Source organism: Chanos chanos, chromosome 5 (genome assembly GCF_902362185.1).
Source record: "Chanos chanos chromosome 5, fChaCha1.1, whole genome shotgun sequence".
Lineage (NCBI taxonomy): Eukaryota > Metazoa > Chordata > Actinopteri > Gonorynchiformes > Chanidae > Chanos > Chanos chanos.
Genome location: NC_044499.1, coordinates 21111613 through 21129149, shown reverse-complemented (window position 1 = coordinate 21129149; position 17537 = coordinate 21111613). Strand labels below are relative to the sequence as shown.

The window sequence follows — 17537 nt, the reverse complement described above, 5'->3', positions numbered from 1 at the left end:
CAGATGAATTAATTCATCACATTTTATTTTGGCGAACACATTACTACATTTTGTGCTCGTTGCTTATCAATGTATAAAAGTGAATTAAACGTGAACATTGCGGAAGCTTTCACTTTTGAATTGAACATACTTGACTAAAGCCTGCATTGTCTTCAAGTGTGACGGGGATTGTCGACAGACCCACCACACTGGAAAATACCAGATGTGGGAGCTGCGAACCAAATGAACGTTGTGGAGGCGGAATGATGCTGATGATGTAATTCGGCTGAGTAGTGGGGATGTTCACGAGAAACCCATTTTTTCGACATCCCCATCGCATGTCCTAGCTACAGTCGGATGTACTATATCTAGTTGTTGATCATATAGATTGACAATGGAGTGTGTAGCATATGCACACATGAAAAAAAAACACGTGTGGTGTAGCAACTGATAGGTTACTTTAGATATCCTAATCAAGACGCGAGGTGATTGGCATTCTTTATTAAATTAAATCCTTGAAGCGTTCGCCCGTTTTTTATGCAGAAATGGTTGATCCAGAAAACGAAGTGCCTCCTCTACCTCCCAGGTACAGATTTAGAGATTTACTGCTCGGGGACCAGACTTGGCAAAACGATGACAGGTAAGTTTTTGGTATCAAAGATTACCGTTAGACTGCTTCAGACTCAGTTTTAGAGAACGGTAAAGTAGATGACCAAGATTGCACATTTCTTCTCGAGACATCAGTCATTTAAGATTTAATGTACAAATATCACATAAAGTGTATATATGTAATCTGAGAGTAATCCAATAGTAACTGCTCTAAAAAACTGTGATTGTTAATCATTGAAAAAAATGTATGTATGTATGTATGTATGTATCTATCTATCTACACACACACACACACACACACACACATACATACATACATACATACAAGTATAGATAAACAGTTTCAAAAAAATATTCTCTCTCTCTCTCTCTCTGTGTGTATATATATATATATAAAATAATTTTTTAAAACTGTTTATCCATAGTAGTAATCTCTTTGTGACATTCACTCTGTGTTAAGTCAGACAATACACAAAGATCACTGAGCCCTTCTTTCAGTAATCGTTTGACTCTTAATGCTTATGAGGGTAATGCATTGTCCTTGTTTGAATGTTTTGTTGAATGTCTTTTTAAGAGCTAGCATACCGTGGCTTGTTTATTGTTTATGGATCTACTTCACACCCACACTGGAAAAACCTTGAAACCAGTGATGATGACATCATTTTCTCCTATTTTTACTATATATGGCTTTTTAATACTTTGTGTTTTGGCTTCTCCACATCCCAAAATGATCTTTTTGCTGGGACCCACGGGCTTTGCGAATGGTGTTAAGCATGCATATTACACCAGCTTTGTAATCTGCCATCATTTCATGACATATAGGGTTTATACAAGTTCTCAATATTGTGATATCAAAAGTGTGTCTATGCTATGAAGGTTAAAGGGTATCCAGATATTGGGCTTTGGGGGGTGGCGTGTTACTTTCTTCTAGTATCTGGGGCGTCACCATTATAGTTGCTATTATCATCTCCATCTAAAAGTGCAATTATGATGTCGTGCTCAACACTCACAGAAAGCAATCTCTCCCATGATGTCTTTGACATGATAGCCTGGTAAGTGGTTATCTTCAGACTAAATGAAAATAATAACTTCCTCAATGTCTTTGCTGCACAGTCCTATGTAGCTGAACACTACAACACTGAGAAGCTCAGTTCAGCTGAACATATTGTTAATCTAAGATTATGTCTCATTTCTCTTTCGACACGTTTCATACCTTTCTGTCACCCACAGTGTGCAGGTTGAATTCTATGTCAATGAGAACACTTTCAAGGAGAGACTCAAGTTATTTTTCATCAAAAACCAAAGATCAAGTATGTCACTATTCCTGAATGCCTTCTCTTGTTAAATTTGTGTTGGTTTTATGCTCCATAAGAGGAGAATAGTATTGTAGTACATGTCTTAGATAACAACTCTGTAGATGTAAACAAATTGTCAGAAATGCTTGTTTTTTTAATGACATGTAACATTTTAAATGTGCAGGATTTATGTGTTTTCATTAAGTTATATAGTTAATGTCATTTCCATTATTCTTGCTTGGAAATAGGTTTGTTTCATAAACCACAGGGATTAATGAAGTTTTTCTTTTTCCAGGCCTCAGAATACGTGTGTTCCATTTCTCGCTCAAAGTTTTAAGCTGCTTTTTCTACATATGTAGAGTGGTGTTCGAGGACACACCCAGTGGTCACACATAGTGAGTAATCATTCTCAACAAGCACAAAAAATCAGAGATGTGCCTTTGGTCTTTGTTGCAGTATCATTTATTTGATTGGACGTAACGCAAACAAACAAACAGACAGACAGAGACAGACAGACAGACAAAATAACACACACACACACACACACACACACACACACACACACACAAACACACAACAATAAAGTGGAAATTGTTTCAGTAATTCACGTCAGTGCCTCGAGATCATCTCTTGGAGATAATTGTCATGCATTATGTTTCGTATGAGACCCAAAGGGACCATGATTTCACTAAAAATGGAGGGAGGGACCTGAGGAGATCAAATCCCTTACTTATGAACCAAGTAACTCTAATTTCATACCACACCATATTCCCGTACCACCTCTTACTCTATCCGAGTGCAGAAGGCGGTAGTGCGGAGAAAATGACATTAAGATGACGCTAGCCTTTTGCGGTTTGACACATCAAACACTATTGCTCTAATTACTGGCTGTTATTCTTCCTGTCGTTACTATCACAGAAAACAGAGTATTAAAAACAAACAAATAAAAAGCCTGAAAAAGTCCTGGTCAGGCCAGACAAACAAATGGTCAGTGGTTATAGTGCACTCCTTTAAGTCACTTTGAGCACCATTTTGTTCTGGTTGTCTGAACAACGTAGCACCTGTTAAGTGCTCTACTTTGAACAGAGATGCTGGCTTGCCACTGGAGTGAGGAGTTAGATGAAGAGCAGTGTGTGTAGGCGAGATAATGACAAAAAGATCATCATAGCGTATTGTGTTCTTCCCCTGACATTTTAGCATTTTAGCAGAGCTAAGCTATGATTATTTATGTAATTGGTTTCTGTAGTTTTTGTTCAAATTTCCTGCACTTCTCAGCTAAAAGTCAGAGTCTAAGAGTATGTGACTATTTTTTTCCCCCCAAGACAAAATAACGTCAGTGACAATGTTTTCTTATTAGACGTGGTCACTAAGGCAGTTGATGGTGATATTTTCTTTCTATAAAGCTCGGGTTGCCCCAACCAAACCTACGCCTTGTTCTGCATCAACTGGTAAGTGTGGACAGTCTTTAATGATGTTCTTCAATGTTTAACTGAATTTGTCCTTCTTTAAAGTTAAGTTAAAGTGCCTTTGTCTTTCAGGGGACCGATAATATGGGTTGACAGAAGTCTTCCCCTGTGGGCTTTACAGGTGAATTCAAATGAGTTATTCATGTATACATTTTCACTCTTTTAAAGTATTAGCACTGCGTCTCAGATCATCTCACTGTAGCCTTGTTAATAGAGAGTCACGTACAATGCAATCTATTTTCCTGCTCCGTAACAACCAGCTGAACAACCCGAGTGCGCTTGTTTGTTTGATTTGTTTCTAGGTGTTTGTTGCACTTATATGTCTTTTTGAGACAATCTTGTTGACCTATCTGAGTTACAAGGTAAGTATTTTCTTCCTTGTTTTTAGGAAGTGTTGCAGGCAGTCCTATTATTTTAATTCTTCTTAATCTGTCCTATTGATTGTGTGGATTCTCTAATCAATGAGTGTCAAGCAGGTGCACTTGACTGGAAACAGTTCAGCTTCCTATCATGTTCCAGATAGTTCCACCCTGATTAGACAGCTTTGTAGTCCTTGTAAGTTTGATGAAGACAGATTAAATGTTTAGATGTATAAAATACAATTATTGTTGGATAAAGATGGATAGAATACAATTATTGTTGAGAAGATCTGTGGACACAAGAACAGAGTTAGAGTCAGATAGGAAAATGAAGAAAACATCTGCTGCATTGTGTTGTATGTGATTATTTGCCTTTTCAACATTAACTGCTACTTTATAATGGCTGCATTAATCAACTTGTAATGTTAGTGATGAAAAAATATAACAGGATCTACATTAGACTGCATAGTGTTATCATCATTCCATTTCAACAATTATCATTGAAAATAAACTTGTGCTATGGTAGCTGTATGGCTTTGTCATGAATTTCTTCAAAAATTACTTATTTTACTCAACAACATTAAAAATTAGACAGCTTCATCTCCATTGTTGCCTATTTGGAGATCGGTAAAAAGGAACTGTTCATAAAAAAGGGAATTGGAAATTGTAATATTGCAATTTTGGGTATTCATTGTCTCTGTGCTCACACCATAGGGTAACATATGGGAGCAGATCCTTCGAGTCACGTTCATACTGGAGATGGTGAATACGGTACCTTTCCTAATTACGGTGGGTGCCTAATGAACAGTTATGTAGATGAAAATGTCCTTCATTTTAATATGGCATGTTATGTTGTTGGTTTTTTTTTTACCTAAGTGTTTAGTTGTATTTGGTGGGAGTTGTCACCAGAAGGATAAAAGAAAAAAAAAACTTTGATGGAATCTGTTCACTGATCCTTAAATATGGTCAACTCTTCTTCACAGTCAGACATATTTTTCTCTCATTTAGGATTCATTTGAAATTATTTATGGGATCTGTTTGAATGAGTTTAATAAGTTTGAATAATTGTCAGATCTCTTATGAGTTCACAAAAAGTCCTGAGATTTGGTGTGTGTTGATACTTAGGTTTCTCTCTCTTTCAGGTCATCTATTATCCTCTTCGAAATTTGTTCATTCCAGTTTTTCTCAACTGCTGGCTGGCAAAACATGCTTTGGAAAACATGATTGTGAGTGAAAAAGTAGTAAAAAATGAATATCAGAAATGAAATAACACTAAAATAAGATTAGTAATACTGTGATAATATTATAACTAATTTTATTTGGGAGGTTTGTTTTCACTGTAACTAATTATCTGATATTTAAGAATTACCTCAAATTGTTACTGTAAGGCTTACCTTTGATCCATGGTGTAGTTTTTTTTTTTTTTTTAAATCATGCTGCATTTTGTAGTCATCACAACAGTCATAGTTGTGACAACATGACTAGAATATCCATAAACAGGTGATTTACTATTGAAAAGATCATTTTAAAGAGCCCTAAAACAAGAGATGAGATGAGTTCAGTTTTAGTGGGCTCAATTTGGAGTGTTAATCGAAGCTGAATTCATGAATCATGAATCATCTCTCATTATTAAATCAACCCAAACACTTTATTTCATTTGAATACATATCCTGAGCTATAAAAATGAAGGAAATCCCAATTTGTTCCGATTAATTATTACATTGTTTGAATCAAGACCCCCATGTTCAGCAGCTCACATGGGTCTTATTGTGCAGTGGGTGATGATACATTGATTGGAGCACAGTGGTCAGCACACTGGACATCCTGTCTTCCCCATCTCACCAAAACAGAGGGCTAAGAAGCACCTTCAGTCAGGCTGTAAAGAGAGGAAGAATGATATGGCATCAGAAAGCCCTGTTGATGGCATAAATTACACTGCACTACCAGTTGCACTGAACTGTACTGTCAAACAAATGTGTTGAAATACAATGTCTGAAATATAATGTCTGAAACCCTGATATACTTGGTCTGGTGATTTAATCATATATGAGTAAATGTATGTAAAAGAGTTTGATTTGAGGTTAAGTGTCTTTCTTGACTACTATTTGCTACACCTGCACCTGTCTCTAGCATTTCTGAGGGGTTTCCACTCTGTACACACCAATATCTAAATGGATATTTGAGATAATATTAAGCACAACAAAGGACTTTACTTTCTTGTTTGGATCTCTCCTTAGAATGACCTTCACCGGGCCATCCAGAGGACACAGTCAGCCATGTTCAATCAAGTCCTCATCCTGATATCCACACTCATATGTCTCATATTCACCTGGTGAGTGCAAGAGAGTAAAGGCACTTCACCACAGTTGCCACACATACAAAGTGAATGTGGTCACAGGCCAAATGATCCTTTGAGTGCTTATCATGTATTGCACTCACATTCAAAAATAACAGAGTGGACCATCCCTGTGTTGCAATTGTGCTTAAATGGTGTCTCAATTGCACTGAAAACATGCATAAATGTGCTAAAATGATGACATGCATCATATGTTTATCATTTACAGTTTAACTTAATTGATAGATTGAAGATTACAGGCTTAGAAGCATGTGCAAGGTTCTAAGCAGAACCAGTAGCAAAACACAGGGATTGACTCTCAGCTAATTTTCTGTGGTTTCCTCCTCATGTTGTTAAGCACTTAGGATTGTGAACTCCTGACTTGCTTTTTTAGTCTGTCCATTTGTGTAAAGCCGCATAGATCCCCAATTTCCTGCTTTATTGTCCTGCGTCAGTTGCCTTCCACTCATCCATTTGATGTGTTCTGCTATACTCTTTTGGCTCTCTTTTCCTTCCATAGGTCTTTTTTTTTCAGTGAAGCAAAAAGAAAAATTAAACATCATACCACAATACGACACAATTCTACAAATAGAAGGCCGTGAAGGTCTGGAAGTTTCCATGTAATTAGAGGATTATAGAATTTTCTGTATTACCACGGTCACTACACTGTTTGTGCTTATACTTTTTATGGTCTAATATTGTGCATCTGCTCAAACACTCATTGAGCAGATAAGAGCACCTGACTTTTTAAAACCCAGTCCTTTGCTACGATGGTGAGGGTGCTACTAATTTAGGCATTTTATATTATTATTATTATTATTATTATTATTATTATTATCATTGGCTAGTTACTTGATTGGATGAATTCTTCAGGACTGGTTACAGTTTGGTTGCAGAGAAAAAACTGTAATAATATTTCCGCAGAGTAACTATAGTAATGGCTCACAGGACGAAACTGCCTAATGCAAATATACCTGGAATTACACTACGAGAATAATTTTCTAGTATTTTTATAGTGTTGTTGATTTAGTGTGTTTCCAGAGAGCTTAATAACTTATTAATAACTTATATAATGCTATCCTTGTTTGAAACTGCACTCTTGAGTGTAGCAGTCCCCATTAGTGTAATGGCCCATGACTTTTGTTTTATTGTACCTTTGTGTACATTTGTGTGTGTGTGTGTGTGTGTGTGTGTGTGTGTGTGTGGAGGGGGGGGGTCAGCTAATGACAATGATAAAACAGACTTTTATCTGATGTCTCTACTCAGTAGACAACTGATTTAAGAGTCCACAATATAAAAAAACATGTCACTGGATGTTGATTTGAAATTTATGGAGTGACTTGGACTTGCAGTGGTTGAGCATCACAGGCTGGTTGGTCTTTCCCCTTGTGTCTAACACATTTCAGCTAATGACAGCCAAGCGGTTGAGACACGGCCATTATCTCAACTGCTTAAGTGAATCTCCATGCTTTTAGTGTCCTCTTTCTGGACCTGTTTATTTAGAAACTGCAGGTCATTCTGATTGCTACAGCAAACGAAAGAGGAAAGCAGTCAAAGATACACAAGAAATTCACTCTCTTACTTTAGAAATGATGAATTTGCAATTCACTGTTATCAGAAGTGTTTTTTTTTCTTATCTTACTTACTTTTCAGCAAATATTATTATTTCTTTTGAAGGATTTTTAGATGTGTTCCTGATTTGAGTCTGTTTTGAGCAGTCTGTCTTTAGCACTAACTGTTTACATTTGACATTTGGCACAGGTCTAGTGTTTTGGCTGTAACAGACAGGATTTCCATAAATGAAATGAATATTCCTGTAAATGTGTGTTTGTTCAGAGTTTGTCCTTACACACAATATTTAAAGTTCACAGTGTAATCATTTACCAGAGAGCCACTGAATACACAAGAGATCACTTATCTGCTAGATTGCCAGGTATGACATATCACTTTATCCAAGTCAAAAGGATCAAAGGAAACATTTGGAGTCTTTCATTGTTTTTTTTTTGCATTAATATAAAATTTAGATCATTCATTCATTCATTTTCAAAGCCGCTTATCCTAATTAGGGTTGCCGGCAAATTGAGATCAGTTCAATTCAATTCAGTTCTATTCTATTCTGTTCTATTCTATTCTATTCTATTCAATTAGCAGTGCTTTTTTTTAAACATTGTCACGAAGCAAAAACTCATATTTTCTGGCTGTTTCTCTATTCAGTCTGTCCTTAGCCACTATAGCACATTTGTAGGGAAAAAAGGGCATTATGACTGGCCCTGTTTTATTCAGGAGAAACATCTGTGTTTGATGGTGTTATGTTATCAGCTCTAATCTACTAAATTTGAATGCCCTTCTTGACATTCTGGATAAAAGTGTCTGTTATATGAACAAAATGTTTTTTTTCAACCCAGTTTAGGACCTCCAATTCCTTGTGCTATTGTGTACCCTCACTTCACAATTCCTGCTCTGATGTGGGAGAGTCAGTATTTGCACATGCGTCCTCCAATAATTATGCAGTCAGCCACTAATTCTTTTTGTCTGCTAGTGTCCAAGCAACTACTCCCCCAGATTCGCTTGCAGCTATGCATGTGCCTGACTAATACTAGGAGTCTCTGAAGGGATGGTACCCTTGTCTGGCTGACCATCCCAGAACACGGCTACTTGTATTTTTATCAATGCCTGATTCAGCCGGTCATTACACTTGGATTTAATGCATCATTTCGCTGATGTTTCCCTGATGTTAAATTGTAAGTCAGGGAGGTGTTCTCAACACTGTAGCAAACTGTCATGCTGATAGATGGCTGCACATGGTGTCTTTGGCAGGTCAAATTATATTTCACATGCATCTGGGACTCTTGTCAGGTTTCCTTGGGCGCATATGCCCATAGACTAGTTGGATACATCTGTATATACAGATGGAAAGCAGCTTTCCCCGTCAGGGAGGCAAGTAGATATGCAGGAGAGGAACTGTCAATATGGGTACTACTGAGGAAAAAAGTTACACTTGTGTGCTGAAGGAGAGTGTATGAGTTACATGGTCAGCTGAATGCTATATGAAACTCTGGCAGACCTTACTATGGCATCATAACTAAAAGGAAGCGTTGGAGGGTGACGGCAGGAGACAGTGGCAGTAATCATTTTTGTGGTACAACCGACCAAAATTAGATTTGCTGTGGGCTCAGTCTAATGTTACACAAACAACCATTCATACACACACACACACACACACACACACACCCCACAACAGCTCCTTATGGGGAAAGCCACAGTAACTGAACCCTCCAAAGACAAATAAATTGTGGCAGTAATTTGGAAAAGGCATTTATGTTAGTGCAACGACATAGTAGCAGCTGTTTTCATATTTTTTGTTGCTTCATTTCATTTATTAAGATGGGATCAAGTGGCATGACTGAAACATGGAATACATCAAGTACCTACCCGCGATAGCCATTTAGCCATAAATTTAAAACTATTTTTTTTTTCTTCAGAGACAGAATATGTTTTACAAAGTCTCTTATTACTTTGTTGAGGTAATTAGTTACTCTGTACAAAATTATGTATTTTTTCTCAGGTTATTTATTATTTTTCTATTATTGTTAGCTAGCATGATCATTCTGATAAGGAACAATATTACATCTGAAGCCTCTGATCTCTTTTAGGTCTTACTGTATATAGTCTTTATGTTACATTACAGTATAGCAATAATCAACTAAGGAATTAAGAGTGAATTTTAGGGCATTGTTTTAGTCCTCCCAAACATAAAACCAATGCATAAACTGATGAGTCATTTTTGCTAATACATTAATGAAATCTGGGTGAATTCAGTTGCAGGGAAGGGCTGCACAGTTGCAGTGAACACTATGTCTTTTTGCAGCATCTGTGGGATCCAGCACTTGGAGCGTGCTGGCAACAAACTGACCCTCTTTGACTCACTCTACTTCTGTGTTGTCACATTCTCCACGGTGGGCTTTGGTGACGTTACCCCCAACATCTGGCCGTCCAAACTACTAGTGGTTATTATGATATGTGTAGCTCTGGTGGTCCTTCCCATCCAGGTGACATTTTTACAAATACATTTTTAAAGCATGAAATAAATATAGAACATATATTTGATAGTGTTCTAATATATTTAAATTCACACTGGTAGTATAACTTATTAATGCATATTATGTATTACACAATGCAATTGCTAATAATACATTTTCTAAAATATACATTAGAGGAATGTACTTTACATGTGTTGGTATATATTTCTACACCTAATAGTCATATTTGTATGGTTCCCTATTCAGTTCCCTATTCAAGTTTTACAATTGTTTTATAAAGCTCATAACAGCCCAGTGCCTTTATACATTTCTGGGTGTCTGGCTGAATACATGCTTGGCTATAGTTAAAGATCATTGAGAACAGGTTTCTTAAATACATGTAAAAATATATTCAAACTCTAATCTGATAGTATAATATATTCATACTCTAACTAGGTAATTTAATTATGTATTAAATTTAAATCAAGGACTAAAGACATGGTCAGGCTGCCAGTGTTACTGACTTTAAGCAGTTAAACAACAACAACAACAACAATAACTTTATTTATACAGCACTTTTCCAAACAAAGTTACAAAGTGCTTTACAAGGATTAAAACATTTCAAGAACATGGCCCCTAAACTTATTGTGTGATTTATCTTCAGTACAATCAGGTGCCAAGCATAATCCTCAAAGCAATGTTGTTAGATCATATTTACAACTTGTGTCATGTAAAACAATGTTTTTTTTTTGGAGGGATAAAATACTGTACATCCCCCCCCCCCCCCCCCCCCCCCCCCCCCGGCTTTGTCTCCTTAATTCTGCTTGGTGACCTCAGCAGCTCTGCTTGGATTCATTTAAATCCTTATTAGGCACTGGGGGGAACAGCCATGTTGGACTCAGATATTTTCAGGCTAAACAGATGATCAAGAGCAGAAGATTAAAGCACGTTTAGCTTTTTGTGGTGTTTTTCTAATACCAAATATCAGTGGTCTTGGTAGCGCAGAAAATAATTTATGTAATTCTGCTTAAAGAGAATAGGACAGGAAATTCATTTTATCAAAACTCAATTGATATAAGACTCCAGTGTTTCCAAGTCCGCAATCATGAAAAGTCCTTTCTTTTTTGTTGTTCCATGCTTGTGTTAGTTTGAGCAGCTGGCCTATCTATGGATGGAGCGGCAGAAGTCTGGTGGGAACTACAGCCGGCACCGGGCGGAAACAGAGAGACATGTCGTGTTGTGTGTCAGTTCACTCAAGATAGACCTGCTCATGGACTTCCTCAATGAGTTCTATGCCCATCCCAGGCTCCAGGTAAGCCTGCCGGAAAAGGAAGGAGGACTCTTAAAAAAAAAAAAAAAAAAAAAAAAATTACACTTAATGGAGTGGCTGTATTTTTTCATCCAATCTTATAATTCTTTAATGTATGTTTCTGCTCAGGCGACAAATCAGGAAGCTTCCGACTGAGCGATTCAGTTGAACTTCAAGCGGAAATGACTTTTAAAAAATGGTTTGGGACTGCTAAAATTGGACTGAAACCTAATTCTTATGGAGCAGGGTGGGTGGCCCTTTCAAAGGGCTATATTTGAGCAACATTTCGTATAAGGCCTAATTTGATGCAGATAAATTGCATCTGCTGACTCAGACTTCTCTTGTAGCTGTCTGGGATGGTGATTGTTCTCTCTTACTGTAAAATGAATACTATAAAAATCTTGGGAGCTCTCATACAACTAAACAGCCAAGATACAGTTAAATATCTTATCCACTACATTAATACACAGATTCTATGTCTGTGGTCCAAATTCAGTCTGTTTTTAGTGGCACTGAATTTTAAAACCCATTGTGTCTTGGTGGTCCATCTAGACAGAGAAGTTCTGCTTTTCTAGACAGGGGTTCAGATACACTAGAAGCAGTCTCCCTATCTCTCTCTTTCTCTCTCTCATTCTGTCCTTAGGATACTTTTGGAGCGGGAATAATCAACAATCGTGGGTAATAAATCAGTGCGCTGACAGTGTGGGCAGAGAATAGCAGGTTAATGTGCCCTAATACTGCCGGTTTAGAGCCAGCCTGCCTAGACGTCTTTCATTAATCACCCTCGCTGGGTGCCTCTGTCTTCCAGGATTACTATGTCATCATCCTGTGCCCGACAGAGATGGATGCTCAGGTCCGGCGGGTCTTGCAGATCCCACTCTGGTCGCAGAGGGTCATTTATCTCCAGGGCTCCGCCCTCAAAGACCAGGATCTGTTCAGAGCAAAGTAAGACACAGCCATAAGGAACCATTCCATTTATTTAGTTTCATTCAATTCATCAGAGTCTGAGTTACTATTTAAATGTGTCAGGAGTGGTGTTCCTCCAGAACGAATTCACCAGCAAAACTGTTGATTTGTTTTAAATCAGGATCTATGCAGTTGATCTAAAATGTCTGGTTTAGCACATCTAAAACACTGCCATCCTCACAAAGCGACTGTCTTTTGGTAATCTTGTCTCTGAGTTGCTGAAACTGTGCAAGCTGTTTTCTTGGTCTCTTTAGAAGCAATACATTATAACAATCTTCAGTTTATTCTTTCATTCCTGGGTACCAAACTGGATTTAATCCTAAAATATTTATAATAACTGAAGTGAATTCTTCCTACATATTTTATTACATGTATATATCTTGCCTGTACGCATATCTGTATGTATGTTTTACACTTTTAGACATTTTTCTTTGTCTCTTTGATGTAGTTTTAGTCATTTATTGGGTAGCTTGTGAATGTTGGTTGCTCCAATTTTTTTCTGGCAATGCAAATTTAAAATTTTTTGGTTCTGCAGACTGGACAATGCTGAAGCCTGCTTCATTCTCAGCAGCCGCTGTGAAATGGACCGCACTGCCGCAGTATGTACAATGAACACCTGGAATCTTTATTTAAAAAGAAAGAAAAAAGAAGAGTAAGAAAGAAGGAATGTCCATAATTGAAGCTCTTTTTGCCGGCGCTCGGGAACAAGAAATTGTTTCTCAGCATAACGTTCCAATCCTTTGCAAATGTATTCGTGGAGTAGTGTACACTTCAATGCAGACACAGAGACAGTATAAATAGCACAATGATCCTGATGGAGCATTTGTCAGGGACACCACTCCTGAAGGTGATGCGCGGTTAGCAAAAAATACAGCTCTTCAACTCATAGCACCTACGCTTCCCTGCGGGAGGCTCTCATGGAACTAATTTCAGTGAGCTAAGAGCTGGAAATGAATCACAGCAGCTCTGCCTCTTTAGCAGTAAATAAAATACCACAAACACTTTGTCTTTCAAGAGCAGACAACACAGCAGTTTGAGAGATTTCCTTAGGTTTTCCTGTAACTTTTTTTTCTTTGTTTTTGAATAATTACATGAGCACTCAACAGTCATACATTTAAGATTCAACTAAGCAAGGGTTGGATGAGGAGCTGAATCAGATGAGAAAATTTCTGAATTCCAAGAGTCTTTTTGTCTCACAAAAAGTTTCAGCCAGTTTTCAGGTTTTTGTTGAATTTGCAATAGTTTCTCTACTGAAAATTTCTCTACTGAAATTACACCTGTGTCTTTGCATTGCAGGATCATCAGACAATCTTACGAGCTTGGGCAGTGAAGGACTTTGCTCCAAACTGCCCTATCTATGTACAAATTCTCAAACCAGAAAACAAATTCCATGTGAAGTTTGCAGGTACAAAATAGACACGGAAATGCTCCCCCTACATGCTCAACAGAAAATAAGCTACACATCATTACAGACATAAATGGTCCAGAAGTTTTGTTGTGGTTAAATATATCCTCTATTTCTGTTTCTGTTTCTATTTCTATTCTTTTAACTTGGTTTATTGTTCCTGGTTTACTATGCTGAATAATTCATCCAGCAGGAGAAGCCATCTATTCTTGACTTGGTTATAAGGACCATTTTGTGGAATATGCTGTTTTAACCATTGCACAATGGATTGTCAGTTTTCACAGACTCCACTTTTCCCTGTGCTTGAATGTCTAATCTCATTTTTTCAGATATATTAGGTGGTTTTGTGACAGCCCATGTTGTTACATTGCAGTGTGGTAAACTAATTATTCTTAACTTAGATCACGTTGTTTGTGAGGAGGAGTTTAAGTATGCTTTGCTGGCCCTGAATTGCATCTGCCCTGCGACCTCTACCCTCATTACCCTTCTGGTGCACACCTCACAAGGCTTGTGAGTTCTCTTTCTCTTTACTGAAACTGGATAGTTTCACAGAACCCTTTTAATTCAGATAGTTAACTAACTTCTGTTCAGTGTTTGGTCTTAATATCGTATCACACTACTAAGTGTGCTTCGCCAGCCTATTGTGACGAAACATCAAATTGTGAAAATTATATTGCAAATACATTTATTAAAGGAAGGTCCTGACATAATAAATCATTACAATAACACAATATCAATTAGTAACACAGCACAACAACATGATATCATGCAATCCTGTTTGAGATTATGGATCTCCTTGGTATGGTAAAGATAAAGGGTGAAGAAAAAGGGGATTCTACCAGTGCCTTAAGAATTAAGTACATGTACTTGCAATACAATGCACAAGAGGGCAATCCAGTTCATTATTTATAGTTTGATTAATGTTTCATGTGTCTGTTTATGGTTTAGCAACAAAATCAAGGGATTATATTTATGACTCCTCTCAAGACTTAAGATTTGCAATACTGCACCACTACATTAATTTAATTTGTTTAAGCTCATTATGGGTGGGAGGTCAGTTCAAATCCACCCAGTTGTTGAAACTGGCAGAAGATTCTGTTCCAGTGAGTGAGTATGTCTGAGTATGACTAAGGTGCTTAAACCCTGTTGGTGTTATTGATTTGTGACATCATTCATTGGTTCATTTTTAGGGAGGGACAGCAGTCTCCTGAACAGTGGCATAGAATCTACGGGAAGTGTTCTGGGAATGAAGTTTACAGCATCCTGATGAGAGAAAGTTTTGTCTTCTCAGAATACGAAGGAAAAAGCTTCACATACGCCTCCTTCCACGGGCATAAAAAGTGAGTATGGGTGGAAGGGCAGAAATGAGTACCTTTAGCAATGGATATGCCTCTACCATTCCATGAGTGATCAAGTCATTTTAATATGTGTTGTCATTTTTGCTAACAGTGTTTGTGTGTGAGTTCTTCTGTGTAAATAAACTGTCTTGTGGGAGATGGTTAAAATTGGCTATGTTTGTAAGGTATTGCTTAAACCTCTCACAGATATATTTCACCTAGAGGAATGACACATTTTTAGATATGTGTTGGATGATGACTGGCAGAAAGGCAACTGTTTGGTGAGAGTCGTTCAATTTGTGCCTTTCTTTGGTGTGGTCATTTGAACGTTAACTTTCATTATTATACAGTTCCTCAGAATGCAGAGTTCCATTGAATTGCATGAGCCATCCCAACTTTTGGAGGTCCGATATTTCTTGATAATGACCACTGAAAAAAAATGAGAAAAATGAACGGCCGCTGGCAATGGTAACGGGTTTTGTGCTTCTGATCCACCTCTTTCATATCATTCCGCAAGTAGTCCGCTCACTTATCGTAACGGAAATTCATGGTAATTTGACAATCTCTGGACAATCAAAGACAAGAAATGAATGGGGACATCATCTTCAACTTCCCTGTGATGTGCCATTGATTCTCTCAAACTGCACCATTAATGGAAACGTTCAATTTAATTTCAATAGACAGAATGCTTGACCTATTACTCTGTAACAAAAAGTTGACGCGTCTGCGGGTAGACTAAAGGCGCTTTCGCACCGGAGGAACTTTTCATAGTTCTTAGAACTGTTTGAGAAAGTACCCCCTTTTTGGCGTGTTCGCACCGCAGGAACTTAGAACGATTTTAGTTCTAAGAACGCCGTTTTGAGGGGCTTTTTTAGCCCCTACTCCAGGGTAGGTACTTTTGCGGCACAATAGGAACCTTGTGACGTAGGTGTACGATGATTACAAGCGCCATTTTTAAAGATCCGTGCAAAATATAAAGTCTTGGACCGTATTACATTTTGCTTTTGATATTCATGTCTAAAAATGTCTGGAATTGTAGGAGGGGGCACATGGTTTTTATGTTTTATTTTACCGGTATTTTATATCCCCCAACAATGACCATTTTGCAACGTCCAATGTATATTTGTACATTGAAGAGGTAGCGTACACTCCGCTTCGGTAGGTGCTTGTGTGTCCGCTTGTGTGGCTGTGATCCGCATTTTAACCTAAAATAAGAATGTGTTTATCCAGCTTACGATTTTAGGGCTGCGGCGTGGAAAAACGGGGAAAAAAAACACGATGCCGCGAGCAAGGGTCAGGCACAAGCGCTATGCTAGCACCCGAAAAGTACTATGCCCATCAAGTCATTCACTGCTACTGCGGTGGTAAATGCATAAATGCATTGGGAAATTATTTTCTCCACTGGACTGGGTTTATCGCCATACAGTTTTATTTTCGTTAATGAGAAGGCAGTTATAGGTTATCTAATGTGCAATCAATATTTCTGTCATTCAAATTCAATAAAACTCATTGCGTATACTGTAGTCTAGTTTGTCGATTTCTTTTGCCGCAGTAATGGTTCTTTTTTTCCTTTTGGAGGTATTTAAAAGGTCTTAAAAGTCATTAAATTTGTACTTCAAAATGTGCAGCTATCCTGGTTAGTCATAAACAACAGCTCTTAGCTGCTATACCGTCGGCCGGCTTACGTCACTTCAGCGTTCCTACTGGCGGTGCGAAAGCAAACAGAAAAAAGGCCCTAGAACGAATGTAGTTCTAGGGGAAGCTCCACAGGTGGTAGTTCCTATCGAATTAGACCCTAGAACTGTTCGGTGCAAAAGCGCCTTAACAGGTGGCTACGCAACACTTGCAACTTTAAAGTTCTACTTGCTAGAAGAACTATTTTTCTCAGCGGAAGCCTCCAATCAGCAATAAAATCATTAAAACTGAAAATTCTGTTAAGTTTCTTTTATCATTTTGGCAAGTAACCGTATAATAAGCGGGATAATGTATAGTTTGCCGGTCGTTATCGAAAAATAAATCCCTTTAGGACGAAACAAGACCCCTCTGCTGCGCGTCGGGTTCCGGTTCACCCTGTCGGTTCGTGTTGCTGGTGTGAACGCTGTTTTTCGAACTCGGATGTGAACCATGAGACCGTACCCGAGTCCTCCAGAAAACGGGGATCTGGGGTACGGTTCACTTGAACTCGAGTGCGGTTCACATCGTTGTGAAAGCTGTCCGATCCAAAACCAGGAAGTAAACGCTATTGGTGACGTGTAATTAGTTTTATTAATTAACAGGCAGTTTTCAAAAACGCGAAGAGTTAAAAATAGTGACTAGAGGACAGCTACGTGGCAATTCACGCTTGTCGCATCTAAAAACTATTCGGGAAATAACTGCAAGTAGCCACACTGTTCGCTCACCTTGAAGGTATGCGTGTAGGCCTATACTTCGCAAGCAAAGCTGCAAATTCATTTCGCAT

The 17537-nt window shown here is 38.0% G+C and overlaps 1 protein-coding gene across 2 annotated transcripts in view; it reads left to right on the top strand.

Annotated features, from left to right (window-relative positions):
• Window positions 1-524: 524 nt before the first annotated feature.
• The window catches only part of kcnt2a (potassium channel, subfamily T, member 2a), a 28806-nt gene continuing 11793 nt past the window's right edge, over window positions 525-17537 (top strand). For both annotated transcript variants that reach the window (XM_030776064.1, XM_030776062.1), the window contains exons 1-16: window positions 525-619; window positions 1819-1898; window positions 2179-2265; window positions 2855-2870; window positions 3422-3470; window positions 3652-3711; window positions 4423-4497; window positions 4851-4934; window positions 5946-6040; window positions 9912-10092; window positions 11210-11374; window positions 12180-12316; window positions 12873-12936; window positions 13634-13742; window positions 14144-14252; window positions 14933-15082. In XM_030776064.1, coding sequence (XP_030631924.1) covers window positions 525-619; window positions 1819-1898; window positions 2179-2265; window positions 2855-2870; window positions 3422-3470; window positions 3652-3711; window positions 4423-4497; window positions 4851-4934; window positions 5946-6040; window positions 9912-10092; window positions 11210-11374; window positions 12180-12316; window positions 12873-12936; window positions 13634-13742; window positions 14144-14252; window positions 14933-15082 — 1556 coding nt within the window. The remainder of the gene's footprint in view (window positions 620-1818; window positions 1899-2178; window positions 2266-2854; window positions 2871-3421; window positions 3471-3651; window positions 3712-4422; window positions 4498-4850; window positions 4935-5945; window positions 6041-9911; window positions 10093-11209; window positions 11375-12179; window positions 12317-12872; window positions 12937-13633; window positions 13743-14143; window positions 14253-14932; window positions 15083-17537) is intronic.